General features: G+C 27.6%; 1 protein-coding gene across 1 annotated transcript in view; it reads right to left on the reverse strand.

The window, feature by feature from the left end:
* Positions 1 to 3147: 3147 nt before the first annotated feature.
* LOC106690794 (discoidin domain-containing receptor 2) overlaps positions 3148 to 24331 on the reverse strand; it is a gene marked incomplete at its 5' end in the record, with an annotated part of 139213 nt that continues 118029 nt past the window's right edge. The window contains 11 exon segments of the mRNA XM_014436361.2: positions 3148 to 6135; positions 7049 to 7198; positions 9529 to 9670; positions 11334 to 11426; positions 11581 to 11810; positions 12888 to 13025; positions 14128 to 14309; positions 14538 to 14751; positions 15143 to 15336; positions 16576 to 16686; positions 17177 to 17384. Coding sequence (XP_014291847.1) covers positions 5965 to 6135; positions 7049 to 7198; positions 9529 to 9670; positions 11334 to 11426; positions 11581 to 11810; positions 12888 to 13025; positions 14128 to 14309; positions 14538 to 14751; positions 15143 to 15336; positions 16576 to 16686; positions 17177 to 17384 — 1833 coding nt within the window.

Consider the following 24331-nt stretch of genomic DNA (forward strand, 5'->3'; position numbering starts at 1 on the left):
AAAGGTTTTCCAAAAAATTGTTTCTTAAATATATTTAGTTCCTTACATGAAGGAAACAATTATATATATGTATATAATTATATATACACACACATATACTTTTTTTATTCTGTTACTGTATCTGTGAGTCAACCCTGTGGGTTTGAGAGCCCTGTGGGTACCCATAATTGGGGAAAAGTCTTGGATGTTGAGCATGATCTTAATATGTTGTTAATTGGTTTAAACCAATCATCTCCTCATATAACCGTTGTTAAAAAAAAAGTATTTCCTTACAAAGTACTGTTTAAAAAAAAGTACTGTTTAAAAAAAAGTACTGAACCCCTAACCCTTCATGGGTTTAGTGATACAGATTTTTAATTTTCATTTCACTGGACTGATTTCATCCTCTACCCCATCATTTTCAAAAATTATGGCAATAGATAGCCTTTTCAGATAGTATTAATCTGAAAATTACAGTGATTATAATTACATATGAAAATGTGGAAAATTTAAATTTTATAAACATTGCTAAAAAAAGTAATACTGAACTAAAAAGAGGGGAGTAGCTCAATAATTTAATCTGTGCACTGACATTTAAATTTATTGCAAAACATATGTCACTAATTACAATACACATTACATACATACACAGGATATTTTCTAGATTGGAAGCACCTCAACATGGTCAGCTAAATAGAAGCTTCTACTTAGCGACCAAAAAGCATTAAACATATTGTTATTTTTTAACAAATTGATGTTATGAACACACTACAATCTCAACTGTGAATAATTTCAACATCAAAAACAAAATTATTATATTATAATTAATTAAAATTATAATATTTGCAGTTCTATTTATTTTTTAAAAATTTAAATTATAAGTTTGTCTGTTGATGATTTATTAAATCTATTGCATGAAAAGTTTTCATTTATGAAGGGTAGTAGGAAGGAAAAAGTAATGATTGAAATCATTATATAATTTTGAATGTGATAAATAAAATTTGAATATGTATTTCTAACTTCGAATTATTGAAACTAATTAAAATGTTTGTTCCAAATAATGTTTTCTTCTTTTAAATGATGTGTATTCACCAATGATTAGTGTTAAAGTATAATATGAAAAAAAGAAAAACCTCAAAACTGCATTTTGTTCTGTAATAATACACCTTCCATTTCAATCCAATTCATTTAATATCCACAACCAGGATTGATCAATTATAGAGCATGCTTTCCAACATTAAATTAAATTTGCAGCTCTTACTATCAACCAGAACTGTATGAAACTTGTATGGATTTCATCCAAAATGGTTGTCTATTTTTCACAAAACATGAGAATATTTCCTTACAACTAATTTAAGCAAGGGTATTACAATTTCAAGACATTAAGTTGTGTGACAGTATGACTAAATAGCTTACACCACTTTTTGTTTCTGTTAGCTTACTTACTTTTGTTTAAAGTTTTTTTTTTTTTTGTAGTGCATCTTGTTTTTGTTACAAAATCTGTGATTTAACTAGTATATGAATAATACTTACAGAGTATAAATAACAGTATTATGTTGATAAGCAAAAAATCCGGTGTGATGAAGCTTAAAAAATAATACTTATATTCAATTTACAATGTAATTATTTCAAGTAACACCAGCTTCCCTGGAATTATATACATTTATAATATGTCAACAATATAAATATATTCTAATGTTAGGTCCCATGAAGTTATTAGAATTGTCCCTTACGCAAAAATAATGCATTACCATGAAAGCTCATCTAAGTGGGTGTAATAAATATGAAAGAACCAAGTAGGCTGACTATGAAAATTTATTTAGGCTATCTAAGACTAGGCGCTTCACACTGAGGTTATATTTTACTTTCTCTCAGATTATTTTTACAAAATTTAACTACTAAAATTATTTTAATTTAATTAATCCTATTAAAACTTCAAGGTTAATCTACATTGTTATCACAGCAGGATCAAAAGTAAATACAAGATTAATTCTCACAAAGATATATTTATAACTTAAAAGATATTACAGCTAAATTATTCCATTGGAAAATAAAACTGTTTTAGTTATAATATTAGTGGCTAACAAACTTTGGCATTTAAAAAAAAAATATTCTCACAACTAGTATGGATAATAATCTTTTTTTATTATTCCTGTTATTCAAAATATTTTTTATTCATTACATAATGATTAATTTTTGTTTATATCTCATTCATCTTAATTTGAATATTTGATATTTTTAGAACTTTATACGGTACATTAAATTTACATATATTCTGAAATTTTACAAAATTTATTCTCAAATTAAATTTATATATGTACCAATTCACGAATAAAAACTTTGTAAATAATTTTTTTGAATATATATTCTTGAAAAGTAAATAAAAATGATTTTTAAAATAAGAAAAGGAATAATAAATATAATTTTTATATATTTATCCAGAGTCTATTGTCTAGCCACAGGATTTCTGGCTTAATTTGAACTTCATTTCGAATGTAATATACTGTTTTAACAACTAAAACCAGCCATTTGATGTGGAAAAAGTTCAGTTGTCTGAAAACTATTGTGTAAAGAAAAACAGAACAATGGAATAATTTAATTGGGAATCATGTTGCAATGAAAATAAAGTTATAACAGATAGTCAAATGAATTTTTTTTTTGTAGGTGAAAGACTGTAAACTTGATTAGGGTTCTAATAAGGTATTAATATAAGTAATAGTTGCACTTGTCACTTAAAGAATTTTACTTATAGACAAGAATATTCAAAGAATAATTTACCCTGGATTTGAAATTACCTTAATAAAGTTGGAACTTGTTGACATACATGTAACTGAAATTTCTTTTTAAAAATCTGTGTTTGTAATTATTAACAACAAATAAGTATTTCAATCAAAGGATATTTCTATATTATTATACTTAACAAGCTGCAACTATGCATAGATTATTGAGTGATTTAATGATTTATTTTAACATAATATACATCTCTTACAATTAACAGTCAAATACCCATTCAAAAATATTATTAGGGTATACCACTTTGTCAGAGTATGAACATTTCTTACACCAGGAGGAGGAAGATTTAATTTTATTGTTTTTAAAAATATTTTTCATATCAAGGTTAACCTTAGATAACAACCCTTCATCATTTTGACAAACAGTAGGGTGGTTTATAAATGTCATGAAAACTTTTATATTTTAATTTCTAACTTAAAATAAATTTCTTTTGATCCCTTTCTTCTCTTTATTCTTCTCCAACATTTCCAAAGGAGACCCTTAAAATTGATTTATTGAAGTTTTAATTTTGTTTTAATTCTAGACTAGTTAGATTAATTTGATTCGTAAAGATTACAATAATGAATAAGCCAATTTTTAAATTAAGTTAAATTGAATGAAATAAGACTATAAATGTTCATGGATCAACTTGGGTATAATATGCTGCAATTGATAAAATGTTAAAACTTGAATAAATAAATTTTAAGGGTCTCCTTGATAATGGCTAAAGGCTGAAATGATGGAGAAGAATAAAGTTAGTGAGAGTAAAGGATCTAAAGAAATTTATGTTTTAATTTAAGTAGGTACCTGTTCTCTCTCTCACTAAAAAAAAATAAAATAAATAATAATAAAAATAATATACAAGGTGTCCCATAAATGAATGTTCATTTTGTGGGAGCAGAATACTCATACCCTAAAGGGAACAAAAAGTTCATATGACCCATTATCCAATTCTCAACGGCATGGGATGAAAAGTTTGTGTTTTAGCTGATATCCGTGGTTTTTCTCAGAAAAACTCAAATAAATCTACTTTAAATCTCACTTAAAAATAGTTAAGAGATACCAAATTAATGATGAGAAAATTTTCAGTAAATGTAATGGATTGGAACTGCCAAAAAAGATACTAAGTATTCCATGACGATATGTTGAAAATTAAAGTTTAATATTTCTTAAAATTTATAGACATTTGATGAATGCCATTACTCTTCAATGGATAAGTTGTAATTATCCTGGATCTAAAAAAAAAAAAAAAAGCTTCTTTATTTATTAACTTTAATATGGCGCAAAACAAGCATACCTTTCTTGACCAATTAATGATGCGAGGAAGCAAAATTAAAAAAGAAAAAAAGAGTGTATGTAATTATAAACTATCTTAGTTTTGATCTAAATTAATACAGTTAATTATTTTTCTTATTTCATTAATGATAATTTTAAATGAGGAGAAGAAGGGGAATAATAAGGAAATAAGGAAAGCAGGCGATGTCTCAAGAGAAGTAGAGTAGAAGAGAGGGTAGAAGAAATTTTGAGCAGTTGCTGTATACAAACTTTGTAATTATCGTTAGTAAAATAAGAAATTATTTAGATAAAAACCAATACAATTGGTTATAATTACAATACAATACAAATTTATAATTAATTATGATTCTCTTTAGGGTGCTTCTTTTTTTAAATTTTTTCTTCCTCACATCCTTAATTGACCAGTGAAGGTAGGCTTGTTTTGCACCATATTAAAATGTAATAAATGAAAACTTTTTTTGAGATACAATTTATAATTGTATTATAATATAAAGGATATTTATAGTCTAGCTATATTACAAGTAATAGCTGTTTCAAATGTCCAAACATTTTTAGAACTATTAAACTTTAATTTTCATCATAACATCATGGAACACTTATTTTCTTTTTCGGTAGATTCGATCCATTACATTTATTGGACTATTGGTCATATGGACTATGGTAGAAATAACAAATAGGTTGCTAAATATGTTTTAAGAACCGGTTTGTTATCTAGGATTAACTAAAGAAATGAAAATAATTTTTAAGCTAATGAATTGGTTAATATTTATGTAGGTACTAAAAATCTGAAATTTAATTACAAGGAAATTGACTCCCTAGTTGCGAGTGGCTCCATTTGTCGAAATTTTATTTTTTATTCATCTTAAAAAAAAGTATCTAATTTATGTGTGATTCAATATTTGAATACAAATATTCAATTGAAACTGTTGTAATGATTAAATTTTCCTGTACTTTAATTTCTGGCCACATCTGACACTATTGAATAAAAAAAAGATAATTAAAAAAATATGCAATATTCATATTTTAATCATTGGTTTCAATAAAAATTTGTATTAAAACTTAATAATAATTTAACATTAATTCCCCTTTAATTACTGTTCCATGTTATTTTCTTAAACAATGTTCTAAAAAAACTAACATGCAGTTAATTTATAATACATTATGTTACAATTTAATTATTTGGTGCAAATTAACTTACCATTTATGCACCATACTGATTTGTAACACATGAGTGATAATGTTTTCACTACAATCCTATGAAAATAAATAAATATTTATGTACACTTGATAGAAGCTGAAATAATCGGAAATAACCTTTGAATAAAATGAAAATTTAAAAAGCATAGGTCAAAAACAGTCTTCATACAATCTCTATCACAATCAAGCAATTCTTATAGAAGTTTAGACAACCATAAGATCTTCTGGACTATTTACATATTATATATTACATCTCAACCATTAAAAACATTCTATAATATCTAAAATATACACAATTTAGTCAAATCACTCAGTAAGTTCAGAAAGGGACTACTGTGCAATAGTCGAGTGGAAATTTAAAAAATTTGATCATTTTTTTTTACTTCTGTGTTTCATAGATTTTATTTGGTACCTAGAATATTTTTAAAGAATAAGGCAATGCACATATTTTTGCATAGTATAATAAATTGTTTTACAGTTAGAAACATTCTATAAACATGACTTATCAAACTATTTCTTTCTTTTACATACAAGAGATTTTACACTTTATACAAATAGGAATTTGATGCTTATTTATAAAAGCCTTATTTATTATTGTGAGTACTTATAGATTAAAGTTAGCTACACAACTGAATGCTATTCAACCTTGCATTTAATACTGATGAAGTGATTAAGTGATTTAAATAAAATAATTTTATGTTGGTTTCATCCTGTCTTATATTAAAGATCTACTTTCTTTGTTTGTGAGCTTAATGTGTCACCCATATGCTTTTTCTTTAAAAACATATAAATTTCCCTGAATGTTGGCCTTAGATTTTGATCACGTGTCCAACATTTTACCATGATTTCAAAAACATCATTTGGGCATATTGGTGGCTTTGGAAGCAGAATCTGTAAAATAAATAAAAAAGATTGATTTTTTTTTTTTATTCATTTAATCAAAGTAGAAAGTAGATGTACAAGAAACATTTGTTTATTTTTGTACATACAGACAAGGTCAAAAGTATTCTTAAAATAAAAAAATTGTATTATTTGTTGGAATAACTTTGGTAAATAAAACGATTCAGTAAAAATATCAAACTTAATAAGAAAATATACTTTTGATAATATAAATTAATAAATTGGAGTATAAGTAATTATTCTAAATAATCAACAACATGAGTCAAAATTATTTGTATACTTTATTATTTTAATATTAAATTGATGGTAAAGGTTTTTTTAACATTTGGTGTCACCACCATTGGCATTTAATACACATTGATGAAGGTGCTTGAGAAGCTAAAGTACTACTTGGCGCCTGACAAAGATTTGGGTGGTTAAATTCTTTAGGTAAGCTAACGACAACCTATCAAATAAACTATTTGAGAAAAAGAAACAATGTCATAATTATGAAATACTAGTCTTATGTCTCACTTTAAAAAAAGGCAGTAGGTTTCAATGTGGCATCTCTCTTCTAAGTATGGTGAGAGATAGAGAGCAATAGATTGAGAAATATATAGAAAAGTTAACAAAGTAGCCAAGTTTTACTTTGGGTTGTATAGCTGAAATTACTCCCTTCAAATAATAGCAAATTTTTTATTTTATTTGTTTTAAAAGAGTTGTAAAAATACTTTCAATCCTTAATTTGTGTTTGTTAAAAATGATATTTGACCTCTTAAACATATACAATAAACTTTTATATTCAATAAATAAACTTAATGATCTTTTACTGGAAGAGTCTCTGGAATTAAACTGCATTTAACCAATAGCAATAAATGAAATGTTCTTAAGTATGAAATAAATGGGCTAATCTCTATGAACTCACCGGCAATTCTCCTCCATAGTACATCTGCTCAGCATTTTGAACTACTTCATCATTCGTCAGAGTCTCGAATGGTCTTTGTGTACATCTGCTCATTATTTCCCACAAAGTAACAGCAAAAGACCATACACTACTAGCACATGTGTGTCGGTCCTAAATTATATTAAATAATATGATAATGACAAGGTTCTACATAATGAAAGCCATACTATTTAAATAATAAATAAGGCAAATGAAAATCTTAGAGCTAATAATTAACATTTTTACTGTATATTACATATAAATATACAATATTATGTTAAAAGTGGATTTCAACATCATTATTCAAAATGTTCCTCTTTATCCCATCTTCCACATTATTAACTTAACTAATGCCTATCGTTAATTAACTATGAGAGGAGTTAACGAAAAACCCCGACAGTGTTTGAGGCTAACTGGCATCTGTAGTAGTTTATTAGAATCCCATTAGGCCTTAACATCAAAGCCTTTCAAAGAGTGATTAATAAAATGATCTACATGTAAAATCTAAACATGGCATTTGCTTACTTGATAATGTAACAATATATGGAGCTTATAATAACACTATAAAAAAATTTAGATAATTCTGGTCAGCCACCTGTCAATGAATTGGAAAAATTTTAACAGAGTATTGATAAAGGACTGTTTATAGTTTTATGAAGATACTTCTCAAGTCAGATAAGAAGAGGATATTCAGTGATCATCAAAGACACTAAAGCTTAACAAATGGGCTGCATGTTACATATAATGTGGAGGAAGGATTTATTTTTTCTGAAACTGTGGATTTGACATAGGCCCTTAAAAGTGTGTATAAAAAAGACCAGCCAAAAGTGACGGAGAAACAATTTGCTTCTCAATTCAAGTATGAATCATTTGAAGAGCTGAATATCCCTCGGGTATTAACAACTAAATAGATACTTAAAATTCAATATGCAGTCAGAAAATAGTGTGAAACATTTAATGATTGTCTTTCAGTAAAGGGTTGAAATCAGATAAAAGAACTAAATTTTGATTAAACATGTTCATTAGTAATGAAGTGTTTATAGAGTAGTTCCATTAACAGCCCAAAAAGGTCTTTATGTGAATCACTTGATATGGGAACCCTTTATAGAGACCTAGCAGAAGAAATATACATTTTTCTATTCAAAGGATTTGCATTACCATACCAAGTGTAGGTGCTACAAAAGGCTATCTATGGCCTTAAGGAGGCTGGCAGAAACTGGAATAAAAAAATTGACCACATTTTATGACATGTAAGGTTTGTGTTATAAAAAACTGATTCTTATGCTTACTTTCATTCCAATGCAGCACAGCCGATTTATATTAGAGTGTGCATGGATGGTAAGATTTTTTTTTTTCTGATGAAAAAATCATGAACTACTTCAAGAAGTTACTCATGCATAATTAGGGTTTAAAAGATTTGTGACTACTCAGGGATCCTTATGCAATAAAAATTTTGGATAAATTCAAAATGAGTGAAATCGAACTGTTATCAATCAAAAATTGAATCTGTCTCTGCAGGCGAATTGAATACTCCATATCAGGAAGTAATCTAGCTTAATCTACTTGTTACAGATATAAAGAGGAGACATTTAGCTTTGCTGTAAATCTGCTTAGTAGGTAAAACCATTCTTATAAAACTACTCGTGCAAGGACCGCTAACATACCAATTAGTGGACCTTGAGAGAAAAGGTGTTGAAAGTCAACCAAAGTTAATACAAGCAATTTTTAGGGCATCTATAAGTTTGTTGGAGAAATCAAAAGCTCAAAACAAATTTATGTGTGAGGAGAGAGGGTTAATAAATACTGACATAGTTTGGGACTGGTTGTCAAAAATTGAAAATTTATGTTTATCTGGCAAAAGAAAATTTAAACTGCAATGGAACAGTTGTATTTTTTGCAGAAATAAAGAAAGTGGAATGGTACTGAAAGATGAAACTTGTTAAGGATGAAACATTTTTAAAGAAAGAATGTTATGTATACAAGCATGAAGGAGGATTTTTAAAAACCCGAGGTTATTAAAAAAGAAGAAAATTCTAGCATTCGAAGATAAAAGTGTGGATGAACAATTGGCTCTTATATTTTGACTAAAAAATAGGTACAGAACATTTTTGAATTTAATGTTTTAACTAATAATACCCCTTGTTAAAGAAATTTTAGCTTGATATTGAGCCGTGACCAACTGTAGAGGAAAGAAGGAGTCAGGGTTTGATATAGTGAACTTTATATTACAAACACAGTGATTAAGGCACTTATCTACAATGGACTCCCTTAATTTTTTAATCACCCTGATTATAATTCTATTCATTACAGTGTTCTAAAATAATTTTTCATTTTAGTGATAAAGTAATTGAAAAAGATTCTTTAATTACTTATATTTCAATATCACAGATATTATAATTAGTGAATTAATTTAATAACACTATATTAAACTAATCAGTGATGTTAAAGATGATTTATATTACCAAAAGAATGCTCTCCCAAGGCATCCATCTTATAGGCGCTGGTGGTCGACCACCTATAGCACTGTAATCGTTCTCATAATCTGGATTACATATTGCAACATCTGCAATTTTCACTGTGTAGCCTCTTGCAACCAAGCAATTCCTGAAAAAAGCAAAGATAATAATGAGAATCTGCTAAAGAGTATAGTATGCCTGGGTCATTCTCCCCAAATAGGAAAATTTTGAGTACATGTTGTCTAAGAGTTTTTTTGTAAATTTCTAGTTTTTACTATTATGCATGCCTTAGAACATTTCTGAAGTGTGATCATTAACAATACAGGTCAAGATATTGTTTTCTGATAATTTTTAAGGGGTGAGGGACCGATTCTTTTGACCAAAAAAATCAAATAGTCAGTAATTGATGACAATCTATTTGGTGATGAGCAAACACTAGCACATTACACATTTTGCTCTCCTGCCTTGATTACCTCATGTGCACTTCCCTCTCCATTACCCTCAAAGAAACTATTACTAAAAAAATCTATTGTATATTACTTTGTGCTTGAATTGTATTTCATTCAACTTGTCTCTAATTCTAGTTCTAGTACCCTGTGGTTAAATAGCCCCTTGGTGTTTCAAAAATAATATTTAAAGGAGATTGGGACTTCAAACAGAATATTAATTTTAAAATGTTGGAATTGCTGATAAATTTGGCATTTTTACTGCTACCTTTTCAGTTTAAGGCTGACTAAAGGAACTCATTTAAAAATGTACCAACTTGTAATTATGAAAATCATGCCAGAGGACTGTAAATTAAAACAAAAACACTGTAGATAGATAGATAGAAGTGTTAATTATATATATTTTTCCTATTACATACATAATATTATTTTTGCAAAAAAAAAAACAATTTTCGACATTAAACTTTTGTTCATTTGTTGGAATGTTTGTTTAAATATACAAAATAAACATTAAATAAAAAAACAATAAATAAATAAAACCACCATTGTTTATGAAGGTTCCTCTTCAAAACATCTGGACTGGAAGGCAAATGAGATGGAAATTGCATATTGGAATCAGTTTTGCTATGTGAATCAGCAATAATTTCCCTCTAGTATCCCTTTAATTAAGGGGAAATTCGAAAGTGTTTCGTTTTGAGGACTGGGCTAAAATTTTGTAGACTCTTAAAATCGTGAGCATAACTTTCTTCAAAATGGGTGCAACCTCAAATTTTTGTGATAACCATGCCTTGACATAGTTATGAAGCTTCTATTATAGAATAAACCCAGCAATTCAATCTTGTTGGCTGCTGTGGTCAGTTTAAGTATGAAATCTAATACCAGGGATATGCCAAGAGACTGGAATTTGTACCATTAAACTAAAATTTTACTCATAAAAACGTTAACAAGAGACCTTGTTCAATAGTTAATTTTATGCTCATTACTCATTATATTAGAGATACAAGTTTTTTTTGTTATTATTTTGCAACTATCTTTCAATTAAAATGTAGGGACAAACATTCTTCCATTTTTTGGGCAAATAACTCATATTATAATCAGATAAGAATGTATTATCATTGTACCTATTATTATTATTATTATTATATGGGCAACAGACCATGGAGGTCTAAGTCCTCATGGTTTATTCATAAGGTGGGTTCGTCACTCCCACACCTATTTTTTTGTGAGTGCCACCGATTGGCTAGCGGACTTCGCAAATGCCCAGGGTTGTGAGTGAGTTTTGTATTATTTTATTTTTATTATTGTAGCTATAGGACTAAATTGTATATATTAATGTAGACACTTCATATTTATCTAGTTTCTTACCTGGCTGCAATATCTTTATGAACCAAATTTTTTGATTCCAAGTATTTCATTCCTGAAGCAATTTGTATAGCCATAAACATCAAACAGCTGTACCTGAAATTTAATTATTTTATTCATGTTTATTAAACTATTTATTTTAAAAATTATCTTTTAATGGAATAATTTGTGTTTTACTGTATTAGGTGTTAAATAACAATAAGATTTTAGATTTAATGATAAAGTTATTGTTTATTGATTGTGTACTTACTTTATTGAGTCATTGTTGACTAGCAAATGGTGAAGGTCACCCAACTCTGCTGGGAATTCAGTTACAACCCAGGGTGGCTGCTCTGAAGTACAGACACCCAATGTCCTAACGACATTTTGGTCATTCAAACTTGATAATAACTTCGCCTCTCGTACACATTCACCTCTCATACTTTTCACAAGGACTCTTCCTTTTCCAACTTCTTCCCCATCCATTTCACACATTAAGACCTATAAGATAATGACTGTAAGAATATTTTGTAATCAACAACAATTGATTCGCTATTAAGTTGTTTTGGTTAGAAAAAAAATTAATGTTCTCTTAAGTATCAAAATTTTAGATGAAATTATATTGAAAATATATGTCTATTTCTGTCCTGCTGAATCATATTTATTTTTAAAATTAATTAAGAAAACCGACTAGTTTTTATGAGTATTGCTGCAAAACTTAATATGAGTAAATACATTGAAAAGTTATGTTGGGCCCTAGGTTCATTATATGCTACAATTCAATAAGATCTTAGCTACTTGTTATTTTGAAAGATAAATTTTTGTTATGAAAGAAAGTTTTAATTCTATACATTAACTCTTTATTTAATTATTAGACATTTTAGAGCACCAATAGTTCAAAGTACATGAAATTCAGAAAATTTCTAAAATAAAAACCACTTCAGTCTCGAAAAAGTTGATTTGTAACTATCTAGATGTTAAGTCTTCTTCATGGTTTGCTCATACTTCCATGAAAAAATATTTTGGTACAAGATTTAGAAAATCCTTCAAAGTGTTGTTAAGATCCTTCAAAGTGTTGTGAAATAGTGGTGCAGAGATGAATGAATGCACCACTAGTGAAGGACATTAATTTAAGTAATGTGGTTGTAAAAATTGTTTAAACTAAATATATATAAATGACAAAATTTCACAATCGTAATTGATAAAATTAACAAATATAAAGATACAATATGAGTATGGGTTAAATTTCGAAACGTTGGATTTACCCCATACTAACCAAACTCATAATACACCAAACAAATTATAAAACTTCATCAGGGTCTTACCTTTACAAGTCCTATTTGAAAATTTTAACTGTTATTGTTTCTTTCTTAAATATAGTTAAGTCACAATATAGTTCAAATTAATTAATATTTTTATAGTATTATTTTCTAATATAATATATTATTCATTTTTTTCTAGGACAATAAATTAACAAATTAATTTAGTATAGTTTTTACTAAGCTTGGACTCAAAATTATCTCCGTAATAATATTAATTTTTTTACATTTCTAATAAAAGTATTTAAGGAATAATTACCTCTCCAACATGACAAGTTCCTAAGTGCTGAGTAACTCTAAGGCAGTATCGTGGAATGGGAACAAGTTCTCCTTCTCTGCATTTGTATGGTTGACCCATACTAGGTGCGATATTCCATGAAACGGCAGGAGGTGCCATCTATGAAAAACATGTTTCCAGTAAATTATCTTTTTTTTTAAATCTGGTAAGACTGAAATCGTGAATAATTTTAAAAAAAAAGTATCCATTAGTACTGATTCATTGATAGTTTATGTAACAATATTAAAGTTTGTTTATAAATTTGTATAAAAGATTTTTCCATTTTTATTAAGAAGTTTATACCTCTTTTTGGTTTGTAATTTTTATATATGATTAATATAATCTTTGTCTATATTAAAAGTATACTTGCTAACCTGTTATAAACATGTTTAATTTAAAAATATATAAACTATAAACTAAAAATTTAAAACACCTCACTATTAATAATATATATATAAGAGGTTAATAATAACTTATGTTACCCTAAACAAATTATTTAAACTTTAATGAAATTTCTACTAAACATTGCTATGACATAGCTCTTGATTTTTGAATTGGTACAATTCAGTATTTTGTATTTTTGTTATGATCATTTTTGTTCATTATTTGAACCTTAATTTGTAATAATAATAGTGTATATATTTTTCCAACAGTTATTTTTTATTTGATATCAATACAATTAATGTAAAATATATGACCTTTCATCTTAAAGAACTGAATACTAATTGATGCTATAGTTGATTTCATCTCTCTGATTTACATATGACAAATTGTACTTACAATATATTTTTCATGAAAGTTAAATGAAGAATGTACAAAAAAATAAGTTGTGTGTCTTTATAAGTTGTATATGTGGTGTTTTGTTTCTCAGTGGTCAAACACTGGAAGTCAATTTACTGTTGTTAAGGAACAAAATATGTTGAGTAATTTGTTTTAAAATTTTTTATTTATGGAATATCTCAAATTTTCAGTTTTTTTGTGAAAGTGATTCACTAAGGTTACATGTTTTCTCAAATAGAGTGATATAATGAAAAAAAAAAAAGGAGTTAACTTTAAAAAATAAAATGATATAACAAGAAAATAAAATAAATTAAGTTTTATGTTATTCAATTTAAATTAAAGATAAGTTTTGTGATTTTATAATTCATACCAAGGTTCTCATTAAAAAGTATTTATCTTCAATTTCTTTAAATCGATACATTAAAAAAATCCTGAAGCTTACCCTATGCTTCTCACGTGGAGCAGTATGATATCTTTTTCGCACAGGTGACCCTGGTCCTGTAACTGCATAAGGACTTGCTGCACCTCTCCCTAAACTTCTTGAAGTTGTCATACTTTTTGTTTGGGTCTGCGTATCTTCATCACTTTCTTTTACAATTCCTTCATTTTGAACCAATTCTTCTCCTGTTAAAAAAAAAAAAAATTATTATTTATATTTTTTGACTGAATAGCACTATTTTTAAAATTTTATATTTGATTTTTTTTAGATGTAGTAGGAATATTTTACTTTTAATTTTGGTGAAACATAAAGGTGATAAAACAGTCCAAAAGTGTTTTTTTTTTTTTTAATTTTATTTAATCCAATTGTATAATGAAACATATGTATCCAAAGAAGAATGTGATGGTAAATACCTTGCCCATTGGTATGGATAGGTGACTCAGTTCTTACACTGGTGTAGGCAGGCGCAGAGGAATAGTATGGGCTTACTAGTGGTGTGTGATAGTGCTGTGTAGCTTCAAAGCACATTGAAGACTGATCTGATGAGGGATCTTGGCTGGCAGGTGTAGGTTGGGAACTGACGTGAACCATGCTTGTATTAAGAGGGGAAAGGTTCATCAGCAAATCCTGTGTCAAAATCAGAATTGATCTGTTTAGTGGTGGTTAGCATAAAGGTATTTTAATAAAATTATGAACCTAGAAATAATCAATCTCTGTATCAAAAAATTCTGTTGTTATAAACATGCTTTTCCAATTATAATTCCGATTGTGTTAACTCATTGATCATTCAATTTACTTTTTTATATAATTTATTTTTTAAATAATGCAATCAAATTTTTTGTATCACTAATGCATTTTTGCTGCTAAAGTTCGATAAACTCTACTCTAAAGTTTGTAAATATTTTAAAATTTTGAATTTCTTTTTTTCCTAGTCTTGTATATTTATTTTTATTAATTTTATTTTATTATATTTATTTTAAAACAAAGAAGCTATGATGGATTAAGTAGAAATAGATACCTTCATGTTAATTGTGACGCCGAAAGGATTTCTCAATATAGTTGTCGGGGAACCTTGGTGTTTCTGTCTACGACTTAATACAAGTATAATCACAAAAACTCCAATCAATAACAACATTACGGCTGTTAAAACACCTATGATGACCTCAACATACTCATTGTCTTCATTTGGGGCTGCAACTGAAGTTTGTAGCTCTACAAAAAAAAATATATATATAAATAAATAAAAGTTACATATATTTAAATTATATGTTAAGTATTCTAGGTTATGTTTTAGTATTATAGATTATATAACATAGTTTATCAAGTTTGAAACAGTAACTATATTTATATATAAGAAACATGCATGCATATAAAAAAACAAAAATAATTTCATTAAGAATTAAAAATAATCCTTAATGAAGCTTCATGTAATTCAGAATGTAAAGAAACTGTATAACCCATAAATGATTAAGTAATGCATTAATATAGTTATCATCAATGTTTACTATTTGACTGTTTAATCCTCATATAAATAATGTTAATTAGGGTGAAGTCCACAATTTTTTATAAAAATTAAATTGGTCTATGACTTGATATGCTATCGAGGAAATATACCATATCAAATCGGTTACACCATTACGATAGTTGTGCTAGTGTGAAATATGGCAGTACATAATTCCTTACAGTCTTAATTTATTATTGCATGGCTGGGCTGATACTCTTTATTTAGTTGTACTCAGAGGACTGAGTATATTTTTTTCAGACTTGAAACAGAACATAAAAAGCCACAGATGTCAAATGATTGGTATTCTTACTTTTAAGTAAATGATGAAAACCACATCACTGGAAAGTACAATTTTATTATACTATCTATATTTCTTTTTCTTATTCTCTACATGAACACGGTGAAGATGGTCGTTAGGCTTTGATTGCTCAAGATAACTAGCATACAAAGGAAGATAACTAAAGTAAAATCAATGTTAAAGATTTTCCAGATTACTTTGAGTTAAATATGATATGAAAAAGAGACCATATTTTCAGCTGCTGTGCATTATTGACCAGTTTCTAAAGACTCCAACAAAAAATTATGTTATCGATCAAAAATAATGGTCAAGATAATTTCCACTAATTATGCTTATGCCGCTATTTTGAGTCTAGTATGTTATCTAACTGAAGTATCTCAATAGTGCTGGAACTTTTACTTGGAATTACAAAACTAACATTTTTTCTGTTGAATATTTTAAAAAGGTTTCAGAGTTTCTCTTAGAGCAAAAGTTGTTGGTTTATGTACATAATACATAAATAGTCATACTCCTACTTTTAAATTTATGTAATTTTAATTTACCCATAATGAAAATTGTCTTTAGAACAAATCTTAGTAACAATTCTACATATTTCAATAAGTTTTTCTATTAATTTTTATTTGAATTAATTAAATAATTGTTTGATTACTTGTTTCATAGCTATCAAATATCATGTTATGGCTTCCTCCAGATTTGAATATAATTTCCTCTTGTGCTAAACTTGCTTCAATTTCTTCTGTCACATTTGAGTCGACTGGTTCTGTAAAATTTTATCATGTTAAAAGTATTTATTTAAAAACTTGAACTTTATTTCTATTAATTAAATTTAATGGCGTAGTTATAGAAAAAGAATGGTGTTGTTAAGATTATGATAATTGATTTTAACATGTATATAATAATAAACAATAATTAGCAATTTAACTATTGAAACTTCAAAAGTTAAAGGCTTTAAATCACTGTTTTATATATTATTAGATCAAGATAAACATTTCAACCTAGTGTACTTATTTAAGCAGATAAATATTACTAAATGTTAATTAATGTTCTTGAAAAGATATATTTAAGAAAAAACTACTTTTCATAGTGTTATTTTTTAATAAAACTTAAAAGTTTTCAAGACAACTTATTTGATAACTAATTAATAAATTAAAATTCCTTTAAATAGTTTATTGGTTAATTTTAATAATTCAATTTTCTATATTAAAATTATTTTAATGTTGGATTCCAAAATTATTGAGTAGATTAATTACCTGATTCAAATATTACTTCACTGATCATAATCCAACGTGAAGCAAAGTAAAGTTGGATTTTTACATATTTTGCTATATGATGATGGAGGTGAATTGTGACGTTTCGAGCATTTTCTAGGGCCTTGTCAGGCATATAGGTGTAAGATACTGCTCGCCTGCTGAAAACTGCTCCTCCAAGGCTGAACTGTATCTTCGCTTTGCTGAAGACCTGCAGCATTTTATGAAGTGCTTAGTTATTAATGTTATTACTTCATCAGTCAAAGCTATCAATTAAAATAAATATTTGAAAAATTTATGATTTTAGTTTATTTTTGGTAACTTTTAAATCTTTCATAGTAACCCATACTTTTTTCAAGCTTTGATTATTATTTCAATTAATTCAAGTGTGTTGTTTTAAATTTTAAATATAAATGTATCAATTTTTTCAAGTATATTTTCTATAATTTTTATATATTATATTCTAAATAATATTTTGTCAATTTTTTATTTACACTTTTTGATTTAATTTTATACTTTGAAAAGAAACTTTTACTTCCAAATTCCATTACCCCTCTTTGTTGTCCAAAAGAAAATCTGATTTAAGATACACATTTTAGAATAACGAACTAGCTAACATACATTCCTGGTCAATTTCTTGAGGATTTTAACCACAATTCTCAGAATTAGAATAACATTAATTGAAACCATGCAATAAATGACACTATAATTGTTATATATTGACATTTGGCCATAAGGTATTTCAAGGTGATGGTCTGGGTCACAATCTAGAATAAAATATAAAGTAGTGGAAACTAAGATAAATTATTCACATTATTTTATATCTTAGATGAATGGAATATGGTCCGGGTGCGGTAAAAAAAAACTCAAATAGTAGAATTATACTATTTTATTGAGCCAACGTTGCAGGGCTTCATCAGGGCTTTTTTGACGGCAGTCAAAAATAAAGTATATATATACAATATATCTTATTCTATACTGCAATCTTGGCCCACTCCTTTGTGATAAAATACTTCGTTTTAAATCAATTCTTCATAATACTAAACTTTGGGTTGCCAGATATTTCTGAAGGAGATCATCTAATGCGGCCAAGTAAAAACTAAATTTGGAAAAAAAAATCCTTATTTATTTCGGTGTTTTAGAAAATAAGTAATTGATTTGTAAGTTACAAGTGATTTTGTTTGCTTATTGAAAATTAACTTTATGTAGTCATTTGAACTACTTCCAAAAGAAAAAATCTTCCAAAAGGAACGTTTTATTTCTTAAACTTATTTAACGGTCCTTGAACCTGAGTGATTTTGTGGAACCAGTTATGGAGCCAGTATTGGTGACGTCGCTGCGTCATGAAAATCATCGTTTGTAACTACATGAGGTTTTGTTATTCACTCCAGGCAGCCAGCATTCTAGTGAGTAATAAATAATAAATATTTGTAAGAAGACCGCATCGCACTACCAAAGATCTTCGATGTTCGTTAGTTAACTAGCGGTTTGTAGAGCAAAAGAAAAAAACGAAACTATAATAATAATACTATAATATATATATAGATAATTTATCTGATTATTTTAATGTGTTAGTTATTTCTATTCCTGATGCATTTTGTTTGTTTGTGCTTTTTAAGAGTTTCTGAAGTTCTTAAAGTCACCATAAAAATAGAAGCCTTAGATTCTTTACCAATAGTTTTATATTACCCTTTCTTTATGAGTATTGAATTCATGAAAAACATGATTATTGAGTATTTTTCATCGAATGATGTTTGTTGAAGATATTAGAAATTCGGAATTCGTTTGAGAAGAACGGAGTGCAAGTTTTATCGAATGACTTTTCGATAGCTTGTGTTCTAACTGAGACAAATGACCATCGTCATTTATAAGTTGTGTAACTGCATTAGGAGACACCTCATAGATCTCCGATCGGAACCCGGAATCCTAACTGATATAAATGGTTTTCCCAACTCCTAATTGCATTCCACTCTCTTGGTTCCTGCTTTATACTTGAAATTTCTCTCATCTACGGTTCTTCGCATTCTGTTGTAAGACTTATTAATTTTTTTATTTTATATTAGGAAGCATTTTTTTTTTTTAACAATTAAACACATTTCAAATAAATATATCCTATCCATTTTTGTTATATTCCCCAAACATTTTTTAGTGAATAAAATTTTGTCTAAAAGGGTTATAGAAGCTAGGGGCAAGTTATACTGAAAATATAAATTAAGGATCTCAAAATATGAAAAAACGTCCGTAAGTCCGTTTACGATTTGTTTAGGACACAATCACGTCTAAAGATTGTCATTGTTATAAATCATTTAGATCATAATTAAAAAAATTAATTTGTGTTCCAACTACTTTACTATTGAAATGTAAAATTAACAAAGTCTGTATATAATTATATATTTTGTCAAACGTCCTACTATTACAAGAAAATTAATAATGAATATTAATTTTTAACTGTTTTGTTTTGTTTTCCAACCATAACACTACTATAATTCAAAAATTGTTCATGCTGAAGATGATGTAAAGTATCAATATAAAAACGATATGAGGTATAAGAGTATAAGAACTACCAAATTGCCCATACTTCTCCTTGAGCAAGAATTGTCAGGACCGATTTCTCATCCTGCCTCTTTTAATGCTATCAGGTGTCTTTGTTGAGTTTTTAAAGGTTTATTGCAGTGAAATAATATAGTTTCATAAATTTCTGAAGTAAGCAGATATTTTTTAGTTAGTGGGTGATGTTCATATTAATGTGGAATATTGGTAGTGTCAATTTACTTTACTTACTAAAATCACCCCTGCATTTTCGTGATTTCATACAGAATTATGGTTATTTTAGTTCTATTTAATAATTGTATTTTATAACATACATCTATTTGTTACGTAGGTTTATCTAAAAACGGCTGATTTTATTTTACATAAACAATTATTAAATATTTTAAATAATAACGGTCTTCTATAATTGCCATTAGCTCCGAAAAAGTTGACGAAAATTTATGTATTTATATTCTTAGTTAATTATTCGAAAACGGATTTGGTACTCATCAAACAGCGGAAGGGTTGATTGCTGCCAGCCAAAGAGGGTGCCGGCCAATTATTAAAAAGGGTTGGGATAATTGATATTCATAGGCTGTATATCTTAGCCGAGGTGTTCATTCGTTTAAAATTCAGTTTGAGGGTTGGAAGGCAGGGCCCTAGGCAATTGAAGTGCTTTGATTTATTTTTCTTTCATTTTCCGGGAGTTTTCCCTCATCGTTGGGTGTCGCTGCAGCCTTGGTACAAACTTTTTTCATTTTTTAGACTTGACCAACATATTATACCGGTTTCCCATGATGATAAAAGTATAATAATAATTTATATTATTTTACGTATCAGCGTTTTTATCAAGTGGTGATTTATTAACTATGTTTGGAATATATATTCTGTCATATGAATATTATCTTAATCTTACTTTTAAAATTTTTAATTATATGATTTTAATCTATCTATCAAAACCTTGGTCTCATATCACATGTTTTAACACAGACTTAAATTAATTAATGTAATTACGAGTAGCTATTATTACATGGATTGTAATAAATGATAAATGGTTTACTCAATTTTATTAACCAACAATATGAATTGTTTATTCGATAATTATTATTCAAGTTTTAGTCTCGTTGAGGTAATTATTTTTAATAAACTGAAACTCAGCATACACTAAACTAGAGCTAGTTATTGCAAGAATTGGTTTATATTTAGAATAAAATAGAAAACTGCATGATGGATGAGAAAAAAATTGTACAACACAAAAAAGATTATGCCTGGGCATATTATTTATTAAAGTAAATAAATAAAAAATAAAATAAGTATACATGTAGTTAGCTGGGAAGGATTAGCTTATTGAGTATGATATTGTATTAATAACTCCCAGACCCGGTTTCGAATCCCGTTGTGGCAGATAATTATTAATTCTGTTCCTGTAACTGTGAGTAAACCCTGAAGGTTCGAGAGCCTCTTGAGGACACACTCAGCCTCTATAAAAAGAATGCACCTAATTAGGGGAAAAACTTAGCGATTGATTGTGACCTTCAACAAATCACCTCATTGGGTGTAGTAGGTTATACTAACAGTTATTAAAAAATATATAGGAAAAATGAAGCAATATAATCCAAAGTAAAACAATAAGAGGGAAAAAACATTTTATTCATAAAAAAATAATTACATCGTATATGCATACACGCAGACACAAACACAGATCATATATATATAAAAATGTATAATTTAAATATGGAAACCGTTAGAAGGAAGAGGGGATAATATAAATCGATAAAATCCGATAAAAAAAAGGTAAATTTCATTTAAAATTTGAAGACAAGTTATCGATAGTACTTAATTTTTAAAGCTTGAATCAGAATCAACGCAGAAGGGAAATAAATAAGTAATATCGAAGGGGCTATTTGCATTAGTTTAGTCAAACGATACTGGGAAAGTTTTTTTTCCGAGTGAAGTTTAAACTGTTTTATTTATGTTTTATTCAGTTAGTCATGCATAGACGATTGTATGGATGTGATCACTGACATTATCAACTATAATTTAGCATCATGTGTGTTAATCTTATGTACATAGTTAAACAGGATACATTGGACATGAATAAAGGAATAAATTATGGAAAATAAAAAATATATTGAATGAGAAAGATATATTAATGTATAAATATTGAAATTCTGAAGAAGGGAAGTAGCATTATAAAGTTAATTATTGTAATGAACTTCGAATTAATTAATATATTGTGAGAATGATTATAAATTTTAAATTCGTGCATTTCAAAGTTATATTAGGTGATTATTATTTACCGTCCGTAAAGAAAATGACTTAGTAAAAAAAATATCAACCGCTGATGATAAACGGTGTATAAACTGTAGATTATTCAACCATATTGTTTACAATTAATTTCCTTGAAAAACTTTTCTCCATGGAGAATTAAATTGCAATGTTTGGGTTGAGAATGAGTAAATGATGCAATTTTGAAAGATGAGTTGAAATGGTATTATATTGGAATGCCCGGATTTTGTAAATAACACACGCGTTATTATACATATTTGATTACACTTAAAACTAGAACACAACATTATAACATTAGCCGACAACAAGAGAATTGCATACAGCACATAGCACAACTTGGAACCTTCCTTTCCCCCCTACTCATAACAATATTGGCGGGAAAACAAGATAAAGATATAACAAATGGGAACATTATTTTTTCAAAATCAAACAATGATGAAAAATATCAGGATTGTGAAACTATTAGCACCTCTGAAGTAAAACAACATAATAAAAAAACTTAAATAAAATCAAACTTAGTTTGCCAATATATGTAAATACATTTTTCATCTGTATATATTTAATTGTTTGTTATTATTTTCTTTCTAGGTGGTCAGAAAAAACATTATTTTTTTTTAAATTGATAATCATCTTCTTGAGCAGCAAGGTCACAAAAATTATGAAGATAAGGGAATTAACCATCATAGTCTAAAAAAATATTACCAGAATCACATATTTTTCGTTCTCAGACAAAGAACAAAAAAACGTCTCTTTTGCATTTTTCAGTGTTATAAATTAAATCAGCCGAACTGAATTATCTCTAAACGTTATAAATACCTATAAAGTTTTGTTTTAACGCCACTATTATTAATTAAATTCTACATTTTCAATTTTACTTGAAATAATAGTCATTAAGAGATAGATGGTCATGATTTCATGTCCTTAACATCCTAATGATATTTCATTTCCACTTTATTTGTATTACAACGATTCATGATTGAATTATTCTGTGTACTTTCAATTTGAATTATATGCAGTATTACAGTTGCCAAAGAGAAACTGCTTGAGTTAAAAGGTTGTGTCATCCTGGAAAAAGTTACCTGGAAATCCTTAACAAGTTGTCTTATAAGAAAGGGTGAGAAAGAAAAAGTTTCCACGCTCCCCGCCAGTGGTAGATTCTTGAATTTTCCCTTCACTGAGGATTTTGGACTGCCTTCTATTTTCCTAATTAAACGACTTTGCTTTTTAGCATTATATGATTCAAATATTTTAATGGGAAATATAACTAAATACCGTATAGTACAATTAATATTATACTAAATGATATTGTCATATTTCACTTTCGATACTGTCGCGGTATACTGGAGTCAATTTTATGAAAATAGTTTAGATCATGACAGTAAACATTTTTCCTTTGTACATTAACATATATACACTGAGATTTATTGCCGTTATTTTAGCTCAGTACCTACTTTGGGATTGTTGGAATTATTTCCTACTTCAAAAAAAAACAAGAAAAAAAAATTAATTCGCGTTATTGTAGTTTCATTGTCGGAGAAATAAGTACACATAACTTTGAGTACATTCAATCTAGGAGAAGGAAGTTGATATCCGTTTTCATTTTTAATAATCTAATGGATGTTGAAAATAATTTTTAGAAGTCAATGGTTTCTATCGATGGATTACGTGGGAAACAAGTATTTTATTCACATAGTTTTCATATTTTGTTGTAGCAATGAAGGGTTAACCTACGATTCCACTCAACTTGTGACTTCGATAACCATATTATACGGAAGTGGCCTAACTCTTAAAAGTGATAATAAATTATCGAATATTTTGATAATAATTTATTGAAAAAGTAATTTTCTTTTCCCCAATATTTTTTCAAAAGTTAAAACAAATAAATAAAATGTAACTTTATTAAATAAAATTTCGTATTAGTAAAATTTTTATCTCTATAAAACTATTATTCACACACCAACAAAAAATATTTTTGCATTCATCGATTTCATGAATTGATTAACTCGACATTGAATAAGATATTAAGAAACAAATGCTGTCATTAATTGTATTCATTAAAATTGTAATTAAAATAAATATTTTTATTCGAACTGGCGTAAAAAAAGAGTTAATTTTTTTAGCAATAACATTTATGTTTTCAAATAAAAGTGCAGTGTAAAGGGCATTTTTAACTTCCAGATCTATAAGGAAGTAATTGTAATCACCGAAAAATGGATAGCTGAAATTTTTATAATTTCGATGTCAGGTAATCTAATTCCTAAGAATGTGTTTACAATATATTTTGTTGGGATTAGAAACAAATAATAGGGGTATTCATGATCTATGTTAAAGCGTGTTAAA

This window comes from Halyomorpha halys, unplaced genomic scaffold, assembly GCF_000696795.3.
Source record: "Halyomorpha halys isolate HHAL.00 unplaced genomic scaffold, Hhal_1.1 Scaffold1873.1, whole genome shotgun sequence".
Lineage (NCBI taxonomy): Eukaryota > Metazoa > Arthropoda > Insecta > Hemiptera > Pentatomidae > Halyomorpha > Halyomorpha halys.